This window comes from Salvelinus fontinalis, chromosome 35 (assembly GCF_029448725.1).
Source record: "Salvelinus fontinalis isolate EN_2023a chromosome 35, ASM2944872v1, whole genome shotgun sequence".
NCBI lineage: Eukaryota > Metazoa > Chordata > Actinopteri > Salmoniformes > Salmonidae > Salvelinus > Salvelinus fontinalis.
Genome location: NC_074699.1, coordinates 39,798,438 through 39,812,180, shown reverse-complemented (window position 1 = coordinate 39,812,180; position 13,743 = coordinate 39,798,438). Strand labels below are relative to the sequence as shown.

At 45.3% G+C, this 13,743-nt stretch overlaps 1 protein-coding gene across 3 annotated transcripts in view; it reads right to left on the bottom strand.

Annotated features, from left to right (window-relative positions):
• The window catches only part of homer2 (homer scaffold protein 2), a 112,433-nt gene that overhangs the window by 11,179 nt on the left and 87,511 nt on the right, over positions 1 to 13,743 (bottom strand). For all 3 annotated transcript variants that reach the window (XM_055900172.1, XM_055900171.1, XM_055900174.1), the window contains exons 7-8: positions 8,431 to 8,541; positions 1,422 to 1,502 (exon numbers count right to left, since the gene is read on the bottom strand). In XM_055900172.1, the coding sequence (XP_055756147.1) occupies positions 1,422 to 1,502; positions 8,431 to 8,541 (192 nt within the window). The remainder of the gene's footprint in view (positions 1 to 1,421; positions 1,503 to 8,430; positions 8,542 to 13,743) is intronic.

Genomic DNA, 13,743 nt, shown 5'->3' with positions numbered 1-13,743 from the left:
TGCCATCAAATGAGGGGTTAGTGTTTAGGGTGTAGGGGTTAGGCTTCAGTACCTGTAGTTTCTCTGTGATGCTCTCACACTCTGCCATCAGATGAGGGGTTAGTGTTTAGGGTGTAGGGGTTAGGGGTTAGAATTCAGTACCTGTAGTTTCTCTGTGATGCTCTCACACTCTGCCATCAGATGAGGGGTTAGTGTTTAGGGTGTAGGGGTTAGGGCTTCAGTACCTGTAGTTTCTCTGTGATGCTCTCACACTCTGCCATCAGATGAGGGGTTAGTGTTTAAGGTGTAGGGGTTAGGGGTTAGAATTCAGTACCTGTAGTTTCTCTGTGATGCTCTCACACTCTGCCATCAGATGAGGGGTTAGTGTTTAGGGTGTAGAGGTTAGGGCTTCAGTACCTGTAGTTTCTCTGTGATGCTCTCACACTCTGCCATCAGTTGAGGGGTTAGTGTTTAGGGTGTAGGTGTTAGGCTTCAGTACCTGTAGTTTCTCTGTGATGCTCTCACACTTTGCCATCAGATGAGGGGTTAGTGTTTAGGGTGTAGGGGTTAGGGGTTAGGGCTTCAGTACCTGTAGTTTCTCTGTGATGCTCTCACACTCTGCCATCAGATGAGGGGTTAGTGTTTAGGGTGTATGGGTTAGGGGTTAGGCTTCAGTACCTGTAGTTTCTCTGTGATGCTCTCACACTTTGCCATCAGATGAGGGGTTAGTGTTTAGGGTGTAGGGGTTAGGGCTTCAGTACCTGTAGTTTCTCTGTGATGCTCTCACACTCTGCCATCAGTTGAGGGGTTAGTGTTTAGGGTGTAGGGGTTAGGGCTTCAGAAGCTGTAGTTTCTCTGTGATGCTCTCGCACTCTGCCATCAAATGAGGGGTTAGTGTTTAGGGTGTAGGGGTTAGGGCTTCAGAAGCTGTAGTTTCTCTGTGATGCTCTCACACTCTGCCATCAGTTGAGGGGTTAGTGTTTAGGGTGTACGGGTTAGGGGTTAGGGCTTCAGTACCTGTAGTTTCTCTGTGATGCTCTCACACTCTGCCATCAGTTGAGGGGTTAGTGTTTAGGGTGTTGGGGTTAGGGCTCAGTACCTGTAGTTTCTCTGTGATGCTCTCACACTCTGCCATCAGTTGAGGGGTTAGTGTTTAGGGTGTTGGGGTTAGGGCTCAGTACCTGTAGTTTCTCTGTGATGCTCTCACACTCTGCCATCAGATGAGGGGTTAGTGTTTAGGGTGTATGGGTTAGGGGTTAGGGCTTCAGTACCTGTAGTTTCTCTGTGATGCTCTCACACTCTGCCATCAGATGAGGGGTTAGTGTTTAGGGTGTAGGGGTTAGGGCTCAGTACCTGTAGTTTCTCTGTGATGCTCTCACACTCTGCCATCAGATGAGGGGTTAGTGTTTAGGGTGTAGGGGTTAGGGGTTAGGCTTCAGTACCTGTAGTTTCTCTGTGATGCTCTCACACTCTGCCATCAGTTGAGGGATGATCTCTGCTTGCTTCCTCAGGTTCTCCAGTTCCTGGAAGGAACACACATATTAATATCCTCATCAGACCTCCTGTACCTCAGACCTCATCAGACCTCCTGTACCTCAGACCTCATCAGACCTCCTGTACCTCAGACCTCATCAGACCTCCTGTACCTCATCAGACCTCCTGTACCTCAGTCCTCATCAGACCTCCTGTACCTCAGTCCTCATCAGTCATCCTGTACCTCAGACCTCCTGTACCTCAGACCTCCTGTACCTCAGCCCTCCTGTACCTCAGCCCTCCTGTACCTCAGCGCTCCTGTACCTCAGACCTCCTGTACCTCAGACCTCCTGTACCTCAGACCTCCATCCCCCTGTCTCCGCCACCCAACCCTGCCACTCCCCTGCCTCTGACCCCCAACCCCTCTGCCTCCCAACCCCGCGCCTCCGCCCCCCCAACCCCGAGAATGACCACATCAAAATGTGATGTGTCCCGTTAGCTTAAGTGCTAATTGTTCACTTGGTTTGAAGTGGCCCCAAGGTCACGGCTGGCAAGGCAACGCGGGTGGCGCAGTGGTCTAGGGCACTGCATCACAGTGCTAACTGCGCCACCAGAGTCTCTGGGTTCGCGCCCAGGCTCTGTCGCAGCCGGCCGCAACCGGAAGGTCCGTGGGGCGACGCACAATTGGCATAGCGTCGTCTGGGTTAGGGAGGGTTTGGCCGGTAGGGATATCCTTGTCTCAGTATGTAAAAAATGTAATAAAATGTATGCACTCTACTGTAAGTCGCTCTGGATAAGAGCGTCTGCTAAAATGACTAAACTGTAACTGTAAAACGCCACGCCACAGAAGTTCAATAATTCATGGTCACGTTTGAATTTTTTTATTTTTTATTGTCAGGTGCTGCAGGAGAGGAGAAGTGAGGGGTGGGAAGGTGAGAGGAAGGGGAAGAATGAGATAGGGGGGGAGAAGGAGAGAGAAGCGAGGGAGGACAAGGAGAGAGAGAGAGAGAAGAAGACAGCAGATGTGTGCAGGTTGCTGTGGTGAGTCATTCTTCTCCTTGTCCACTGTGACTGAAGCTACAGATGAACCACAGTGTTATGAACCTGTCACTCTCTTCCTGTTACTCTCACCCCATCCCTGTCTCACCCCATCCCTGTCTCACCCCATCCCTGTCTCACCCCATCCCTGTCTCACCCCATCCCTCTCTCACCCCATCCCTCTCTCACCCCATCCCTCTCTCACCCCATCCCTCTCTCACCCCATCCCTCTCTCACCCCATCCCTCTCTCACCCCATCCCTCTCTCACCCTATTCCTCTCTCACCCCATCCCTCTCTTGGCCTCTCTCACCCCATCCCTCTCTCACCCCATCCCTCTCTTGGCCTCTCTCACCCCATTCCTCTCTCACCCCATCCCTCTCTTGGCCTCTCTCACCCCATCCCTCTCTCACCCCATCCCTCTCTTGGCCTCTCTCACCTCATCCCTCTCTCACCCCATCCCTCTCTTGCTCTCAAAATGACATATATTCTCTTACTCTCCATATCTCTCTAACATGATATGGATATTTGTAAACTAGCCATGACGATTACAGACACTGTCATGATGCTTCCATTTCTTTAATATATTTTTTTGTATTTTCACCCCTTTTTTCTCCCCAATATCCTGGTATCCAATTGGTAGTTACAGTCTTGTCTCATCGCTGCAACTCCGGACTCGGGAGAGGCGAAGGTCGAGAGCCGTGCGTCCTCCGAAACACAACCTAACCAAGCCGCACTGCTTCTTGACACAACGCCCATCCAACCAGAAGCCAGCCGCACCAATGTGTCTGAGGAAACACTGTACACCTGGCGACCGTGTCAGAGTGCACTGCGCCCGGCCCGCCACAGGAGTCGCTAGTGTGTGATGAGACAAGGACATCCCTGCCGGCCAAACCCTCCCCTAACCCGGACGACGCTGGGCCAATTGTGCGCTGCCCCACGGGCCTCTCGGTCGCGGCCGGCTGCGACAGAGTCTGGACTCGAACCCAGAATCTCTAGTGGCCTTCGACCACTGCGCCACTCGGGAGGCAACATGATGCTTCTAAACTAGCTGTGACGATTACAGACACTGTCATGATGCTTTTAAACTAGCCGAGAAGATTACAGACACTATCATGATGCTTCTAAACTAGCCGAGAAGATTACAGACTATCATGATGCTTCTAAACTAGCCGAGAAGATTACAGACTATCATGATGCTTCTAAACTAGCTGTGACGATTACAAACACTGTCATGATGCCTCTAAACTAGCTGTGACGATTACAGACTGTCATGATGCCTCTAAACTAGCCGAGAAGATTACAGACTATCATGATGCTTCTAAACTAGCCGAGAAGATTACAGACTATCATGATGCTTCTAAACTAGCTGTGACGATTACAGACACTGTCATGATGCTTCTAAACTAGCCGAGAAGATTACAGACTATCATGATGCTTCTAAACTAGCTGTGACGATTACAGACTGTCATGATGCTTCTAAACTAGCTGTGACGATTACAGACACTGTCATGATGCTTCTAAACTAGCCGAGAAGATGACAGACTATCATGATGCTTCTCAGAGTAATCATGATCTCATCTCCTGTCTTTACAGGACTACACCACCCTAGAGACATCATCACAGCCACTCCTGGTTAGCATAATCATCTCTCCATTCAGAGAGAGAGAGGAAGGAGACCACTTAGCAGGAGTCTGATCTGTCAGACTGTTCATCTGACCCAGCAGGACACAGAGGAAAGGACCCACTTACAGCAAAATCACCTGGGCTCTGTGTGTGTGTGTGTGTGTGCGTGCGTGCGTGCGTGCATCAGACAGGTTCTGTCTCCGTCTCTCTGTACCTCTGAGTTCAATCAGGGTTCATGAAATGATGATCAAAACAGGATCAACAGAAGGAAATAAATCCAAGGAGTAAATCAAACTGGTCTCAGCTTTAAAGTCTTTGTCAGGGTGATTTACTGCCCAAACCAATAGGTTTCTAATAGTCACACACACACACACACACACACACACACACACACACACACACACACACACACACACACACACACACACACACACACACACACACACACACACACACACACACACACACACACACACACACACACACACACACACACACACACACACACACACACACACACACACACACACACACACACGGCTGAATAAACCCCCTGTCAAGAGCATGAAAGGGAAACACGCTGACAACCCTGCCGAGAGAGAGAGACAGAGACAGACAGAGACGGACATAGAGACATAGAGAGAGACAGACAGAGAGACAGAAAGAGAGAGCAAGAGGGAGGGAGACAGTGCGAGGGCGAGAGAGAGAAACCAGACAGACCATCAGCTCTAGAGTGGGAGATTAGAAGGATAGAGGGATCCGGGGCGGGGGGGGGGGGGGGGGGGGGGGACAAGAAGGTGAGAGAGGGAGAGACCAAGAGAGAGAAACCAGACAGGTCTGGGGGAGGGGAGGGCAGTAGAAAGAGACAGAGAACAACAGGGTGAGAGAGGGAGAGACCAAGAGAGAGAAACCAGACAGGTCCAGGGGAGGGGAGGAGGGGCAGTAGAAAGAGACAGAGAACAACAGGGTGAGTGAGAGAGGGAGAGACCAAGAGAGCAGCAATACATCATGCTGCAAGTCATTTAATCTGTAGTCTAATAACCTGTGAAATACATCATGCCACAAGTTATTTAATCTGTAGTCTAATAACCTGTGAAATACATCATGCTACAAGTTATTTAATCTGTAGTCTAATAACCTGTGGAATACATCATGCTGCAAGTCATTTAATCTGTAGTCTAATAACCTGGGAAGTAATTTAATATGTAGTCTAATAAACCGTGAAATTCATCAAACTGTCAGTCATTTAATCTGTAGCCTAATAAACTGTGAAGTCATTTAATCTGTAGCCTAATGAACTGGGAAGTCATTTAATATGTAGTCTAATAATCCGTGAAATTCATCAAACTGTCAGTCATTTAATCTGTAGCCTAATAAACTGGGAAGTCATTTAATATGTAGTCTAATAAACCGTGAAATTCATCAAACTTTCAGTCATTTAATCTGTAGTCTAATAAACGGTGAAGTCATTTAATCTGTAGCCTAATAAACTGTGAAGTCATTTAATCTGTAGCCTAATAAACTGTGAAGTCATTTAATCTGTAGCCTAATAAACGGTGAAGTCATTTAATCTGTAGCCTAATAAACTGTGAAGTCATTTAATCTGTAGCCTAATAAACTGTGAATTCATTTAATCTGTAGCCCAATACACTGTGAAGTCATTTAATCTGTAGCCCAATACACTGTGAAGTCATTTAATCTGTAGCCTAATAAACTGGGAAGTCATTTAATCTGTAGTCTAATAAACTGTGCCGTTTCCCGGGTCGTAGTGGGAGGACCACACACCATATCATGGCGTGAGACTCCCAAGTTTACGTCAAAATGATGGTTATTATATAAATACGTGTGCATAATGATGGTTATTATATAAATATGTGTGTATAATGATGGTTATTATATAAATACGTGTGTATAATGATGGTTATTATATAAATACGTGTGTATAATGATGGTTATTATATAAATACGTGTGCATAATGATGGTTATTATATAAATACGTGTGCATAATGATGGTTATTATATAAATATTTGGGCATAAAGGCGGTTCCACCACCATTTAGTTTAGAGACACAAAAAGATCCAATTAACACAGGATTTGTCTGCATTTATAGAATCGTACCGAAATGTCCTATTTCCATCACCGCTTTTTATACAGTAGGACTTTACTGTGGATGGAAACATGGTTCCAGCTAATGAAATGTGTCTGCAGGCAGAATCAGTATTGATCCATGAATGAAGGGAAGTCCTGATCACCACGGCCATGCCGGCTCAAAGCCTCATTGGGACAAACTGGAATAAATGTCAGGGTGCGTAGAAACCAGCCATCTTGGGGCCGCAGTTGCTTGGCAGCTGGGCAGAAGTGACATGAGGACGATGTTCCTGGCAGACCCAGTGCCTGGGGCTCCTGGTATCATTTAGAATGACTACAGGAGCATAGAACAGAGGCAGTAACATTATTAATGTGGTCTGAAATAACATGACCGGGTATAGAGTCAGACGTGACGTTACCAGAGACATTTTCTATACGCAGGAAATACTATGAATAATACAGATTTTTCCCCTTTGCGTGTTCTTGAACGAGAAGTTAGAAGACCTATAAAAACACTGAAGTCAGCAATAAACTGATAGATAATAGGTATTGATGTAACATTACACACAGAGAGGAGAGAGAGAGAGAGAGAGGGTTTATTTCATATGCTGTGGAAACATAAACGTAAATGTTCCTCATGCCAATAAATTCCTTTGAAATGAAATTGAATTGAGAGCTGAGAGAGAGGGAGAGAGAGAGAGAGAGGGGAGAGAGAGACCAGAGGAAGAGAGAGAGAGAGAGAGAGAGAGCAGAGGAAGAGAGAGAGAGAGAGAGAGAGAGAGAGAGAGACGGGGGAGAGAGAGGGGAGAGAGAGAGAGGAAGAGAGAGAGAGGAGAGGGGAGAGAGAGAGCAGAGGAAGAGAGAGAGAGAGAGAGACGGGGGAGAGAGAGGGGAGAGAGAGAGAGCAGAGGAAGAGAGAGAGACTAATACTTCCACAGATAATTGTTCTGACATCAAAAGGTCCCACAACAATATCCACCTTCTATTGGACTACAATCCCCTCCTTAGGGACAGAGAAAGGTAGAGAGGAGGAGTGGAGATTGAGAGACAGGTAGAGTGGGAAAGAGACAGGTAGAGTGGGAGAGAGAGAGGTAGAGGGGGAGAGAGACAGGTAAAGGGGGAGAGAGACAGGTAAAGGGGGAGAGAGACAGGTAAAGGGGGAGAGAGAGAGGTAGAGGGGGAGAGAGACAGGTAGAGGGGGAGAGAGACAGGTAGAGGGCGAGAGAGACAGGTAGAGGGGGAGAGAGACAGGTAGAGGGGGAGAGAGACAGGTAGAGGGGGAAAGAGACAGGTAGAGGGGGAAAGAGACAGGTAGAGGGGGAGAGAGACAGGTAGAGGGGGAACGAGACAGGTAGAGGGGGAACGAGACAGGTAGAGGGGGAAAGAGACAGGTAGAGGGGGAAAGAGACAGGTAGAGGGGGAAAGAGACAGGTAGAGGAAGAACGAGACAGGTAGAGGGGGAACGAGACAGGAAGAGGGGGAACGAGACAGGTAGAGGGGGAACGAGACAGGTAGACGGGGAACGAGACAGGTAGACGGGGAACGAGACAGGTAGACGGGGAACGAGACAGGTAGACGGGGAACGAGACAGGTAGACGGGGAACGAGACAGGTAGACGGGGAACGAGACAGGTAGACGGGGAACGAGACAGGTAGACGGGGAACGAGACAGGTAGACGGGGAACGAGACAGGTAGACGGGGAACGAGACAGGTAGACGGGGAACGAGACAGGTAGACGGGGAACGAGACAGGTAGACGGGGAACGAGACAGGTAGACGGGGAACGAGACAGGTAGACGGGGAACGAGACAGGTAGACGGGGAACGAGACAGGTAGACGGGGAACGAGACAGGTAGACGGGGAACGAGACAGGTAGACGGGGAACGAGACAGGTAGACGGGGAACTAGACGGGGAATGAGACAGGTAGACGGGGAACTAGACGGGGAATGAGACAGGTAGACGGGGAACTAGACGGGGAATGAGACAGGTAGACAGGGAACGAGACAGGTAGACGGGGAACGAGACAGGTAGACGGGGAACTAGATGGGGAACGAGACAGGTAGACGGGGAACGAGACAGGTAGAGTGGGAGAGAGAGAGTGATAAGAGATAACATGTCCCTTAGGGATAATGGGGTTATATTTGCATATAGTCTGTCAGCAAAACTACAGGCTAGTCATATGAGACCGTGTGTGTGTCTGTAGGAGTTGTGTGTGTGTGTGTCCACCTGTTCCTTGTCCTGCAGCTCCGTCTCCAGCTCCTGAACTCGTACAGTCAGTTTAGAGTTCCTCTCCTTCTCCACGTTGGCCTTTTCACACTGAGACTCCAACTCTGCTATCTACAGGAGAGAGAGCAGGAGGAGATATAGAGCAGGAGGAGGAGATATAGAGCAGGAGGAGGAGGAGATTATAGAGGAGGAGGAGTTATAGAGGAGGAGGAGATTATAGAGCAGGAGGAGATTATAGAGGAGGAGGAGGAGATTATAGAGGAGGATGAGTTATAGAGGAGGATATATAGAGCAGGAGGAGATTACAGAGCAGGAGGAGGAGAGAGAGCAGGAGGAATTATAGAGGAGGAGGAGAGAGGAGCAGGAGGAGAGAGAGGAGCAGGAGGAGAGAGAGGAGGAGATATAGAGCAGGAGGAGTTATAGAGGAGCAGGAGGAGTTATAGAGGAGGAGGAGAGAGGAGCAGGAGGAGAGAGAAAAGCAGGAGGAGAGAGAAAAGCAGGAGGAGAGAGAGGAGGAGAGACTCTTGTTAGGAACTCTTAGAACCTTCCCTGATATCAGCAGGGAACACCAGAATCCTTTTGTGGATGGATATGTATATCAGTGGATGCTCCTCATCCACCTCAGTGAATTTCATACAAATAAAATGAGTAAAACATTACAAAACGTTATCCGTTTTAGATAAAACTATAGTAAATATATTCACGTCACCAAATAACTGATTAAAACACAGCGTTTTGAAATAAAGGTCTACAGTAGTCTCAACAGCACTCTGTAGAGTAGCACCATGGTGTAGCCGGAGGACAGCTAGCTTCCGTCCTCCTCTGGCTACATTGACTTCAATACAAAACCTAGGAGGCTCATGGTTCTCAACCGCTTACTACAATTTGTCTCTAGACCTGTGTTATAAATGTTCATTTCCAGGCTAGGTTGTAGCAACCTCATCATTGGTACAGGGAAAATATGAGTATCATGTAGTAGCCTAAACCTATCACTGTTACATTGAACTGGGTGAATATGAATGACAGTAACCTAAACCTATCACTGTTACATTGAACTGGGTGAATATGAATGACAGTAACCTAAACCTATCACTGTAACATTGAACTGGGTGAATATGAATGACAGTATCCTAAACCTATCACTGTTACATTGAACTGGGTGAATATGAATGACAGTAACCTAAACCTATCACTGTTACATTGAACTGGGTGAATATGAATGACAGTAACCTAAACCTATCACTGTTACATTGAACTGGGTGAATATGAATGACAGTAACCTAAACCTATCACTGTTACATTGAACTGGGTGAATATGAATGACAGTAACCTAAACCTATCACTGTTACATTGAACTGGGTGAATATGAATGACAGTAACCTAAACCTATCACAGTTACATTGAACTGGGTGAATATGAATGACAGTAACCTAAACCTATCACTGTTACATTGAACTGGGTGAATATGAATGACAGTAACCTAAACCTGTCACTGTTACATTGAACTGGGTGAATATGAATGACAGTAACCTAAACCTATCACTGTTACATTGAACTGGGTGAATATGAATGACAGTAACCTAAACCTATCACTGTTACATTGAACTGGGTGAATATGAATGACAGTAACCTAAACCTATCACTGTTACATTGAACTGGGTGAATATGAATGACAGTAACCTAAACCTGTCACTGTTACATTGAACTGGGTGAATATGAATGACAGTAACCTAAACCTATCACTGTTACATTGAACTGGGTGAATATGAATGACAGTAACCTAAACCTGTCACTGTTACATTGAACTGGGTGAATATGAATGACAGTAACCTAAACCTATCACTGTTACATTGAACTGGGTGAATATGAATGACAGTAACCTAAACCTGTCACTGTTACATTGAACTGGGTGAATATGAATGACAGTAACCTAAACCTATCACAGTTACATTGAACTGGGTGAATATGAATGACAGTAACCTAAACCTGTCACTGTTACATTGAACTGGGTGAATATGAATGACAGTAACCTAAACCTATCACTGTTACATTGAACTGGGTGAATATGAATGACAGTAACCTAAACCTATCACTGTTACATTGAACTGGGTGAATATGAATGACAGTAACCTAAACCTATCACTGTTACATTGAACTGGGTGAATATGAATGACAGTAACCTAAACCTATCACTGTTACATTGAACTGGGTGAATATGAATGACAGTAACCTAAACCTATCACTGTTACATTGAACTGGGTGAATATGAATGACAGTAACCTAAACCTATCACAGTTACATTGAACTGGGTGAATATGAATGACAGTAACCTAAACCTATCACTGTTACATTGAACTGGGTGAATATGAATGACAGTAACCTAAACCTATCACTGTTACATTGAACTGGGTGAATATGAATGACAGTAACCTAAACCTATCACTGTTACATTGAACTGGGTGAATATGAATGACAGTAACCTAAACCTATCACTGTTACATTGAACTGGGTGAATATGAATGACAGTAACCTAAACCTATCACTGTTACATTGAACTGGGTGAATATGAATGACAGTAACCTAAACCTATCACTGTTACATTGAACTGGGTGAATATGAATGACAGTAACCTAAACCTATCACTGTTACATTGAACTGGGTGAATATGAATGACAGTAACCTAAACCTATCACTGTTACATTGAACTGGGTGAATATGAATGACAGTAACCTAAACCTATCACTGTTACATTGGACTGGGTGAATATGAATGACAGTAACCTAAACCTGTCACTGTTACATTGAACTGGGTGAATATGAATGACAGTAACCTAAACCTATCACTGTTATATTGAACTGGGTGAATATGAATGACAGTAACCTAAACCTATCACTGTTACATTGAACTGGGTGAATATGAATGACAGTAACCTAAACCTATCACTGTTACATTGAACTGGGTGAATATGAATGACAGTAACCTAAACCTATCACTGTTACATTGAACTGGGTGAATATGAATGACAGTAACCTAAACCTATCACTGTTACATTGAACTGGGTGAATATGAATGACAGTAACCTAAACCTATCACTGTTACATTGAACTGGGTGAATATGAATGACAGTAACCTAAACCTATCACTGTTACATTGAACTGGGTGAATATGAATGACAGTAACCTAAACCTATCACAGTTACATTGAACTGGGTGAATATGAATGACAGTAACCTAAACCTATCACAGTTACATTGAACTGGGTGAATATGAATGACAGTAACCTAAACCTATCACTGTTACATTGAACTGGGTGAATATGAATGACAGTAACCTAAACCTATCACTGTTACATTGAACTGGGTGAATATGAATGACAGTAACCTAAACCTATCACTGTTACATTGAACTGGGTGAATATGAATGACAGTAACCTAAACCTATCACTGTTACATTGAACTGGGTGAATATGAATGACAGTAACCTAAACCTATCACTGTTACATTGAACTGGGTGAATATGAATGACAGTAACCTAAACCTATCACAGTTACATTGAACTGGGTGAATATGAATGACAGTAACCTAAACCTATCACTGTTACATTGAACTGGGTGAATATGAATGACAGTAACCTAAACCTATCACAGTTACATTGAACTGGGTGAATATGAATGACAGTAACCTAAACCTGTCACAGTTACATTGAACTGGGTGAATATGAATGACAGTAACCTAAACCTGTCACAGTTACATTGAACTGGGTGAATATGAATGACAGTAACCTAAACCTATCACTGTTACATTGAACTGGGTGAATATGAATGACAGTAACCTAAACCTATCACTGTTACATTGAACTGGGTGAATATGAATGACAGTCATCCAATATGCTGTAATAGATATAAAGCCATGCTCATAAATAACAGAAATAGTCCTCCATCTTAAAAATGGCACCGAACAACACTGATTTATAAAACGCACCATGTAAAGTGTTGGTCCCATGTTTCATGAGCTGAAATAAACGATCCCAGAAATGTTTCATACGCACTAAAAATCGTACATTTTGTGCACAATTGTGTTTACATCCCTGTTAGTGAGCATTTCTCCTCTGCCAAAATAATCCTTCCATCTGACAGGTGTGGCATATCAAGAAGCTGATTAAACAGCATGATCATTACACAGGTGCACCTTGTGCTGAGGACAATAAAAAGTCCGTCTAAAATGCACAACACAATGCCAGAGATGTCTCACGTTTTGAGAGAGCGTGCAACTGGCATGCTGACTGAAGGAATGTCCAACAGAGCTGTTGCACGAGAATGTAATGTTCATGTCTCTACCTTAAGCCACGTCCAACCTGCTTCACAACCGCAGACCACGTGTAACCACACCAACCCAGGACCTCAACATCCAGCTTCTTCAACTGAGGGATCGTCTGAGACCAGCCACCCGGACAACTCATGAAACTGTGGGTTTTTGCACAACCGAAGAATTTCTGCAGAAACTGTCAGAAACCATCTCAGGGAAGCTCATCTGGGTGCTCGTCGTCCTCACCGGGGTCTTGGCCTGACTGCAGTTCGGCGTCGTTAACAGACTTCCGTGGGCAAACGCTCACCTTCCATGGCCACCTGTACCTTGCGGATAGCAGACAGCGGGTACGGTGTTGTGTGTGAGAGCAGTTTGCTGATGTCAACGTTGTGAACAGAGTGCTGCATGGTGGAGGTGGGGTTATGGTGTGGGCAGGCATAAACTACGGACACCAAAGACAATTGCATTTTATCAATGGAAAGTTGAATGCACAGAGATACCGTGACGAGATCCTGAGGTCCGTTGTTGTGCCATTCATCCGCCGCCATCACCTCATGTTTCAGCTTGATAATGCACTGCCCCATGTTGCAAGGATCTGTACACAATTCCTGGAAGCTGAAAATGTCCCCGTTCTTCCATGGCCTGCATACTCAGAAATGTCATCCATTGAGCATGTTTGGGATGCTCTGGATCAACATATACGACAGCGTGTTCCAGTTCCCGCCCATATCCAGCAACTTCACACAAACATTGAAGAGGACTGGGTCAACGTTCCACAGACCACAACATTCATTAGTTGTCTCAACAAGAACATTGATGAATGAAAATGTATTTATGTAAGTTCCAATAATTCTAATGGAAGCTTTTGGAGTTCTAGAATGTTCTGAATCATGTCTGATTCTAAACCAAACAGAAGTTATAGCAGTTAGCATGCTGAGCTAATTCCTATGATCACATATCTAACTACAGTTTCTCTTACTGTCTCAACACCCACCATACAGATAGACTGT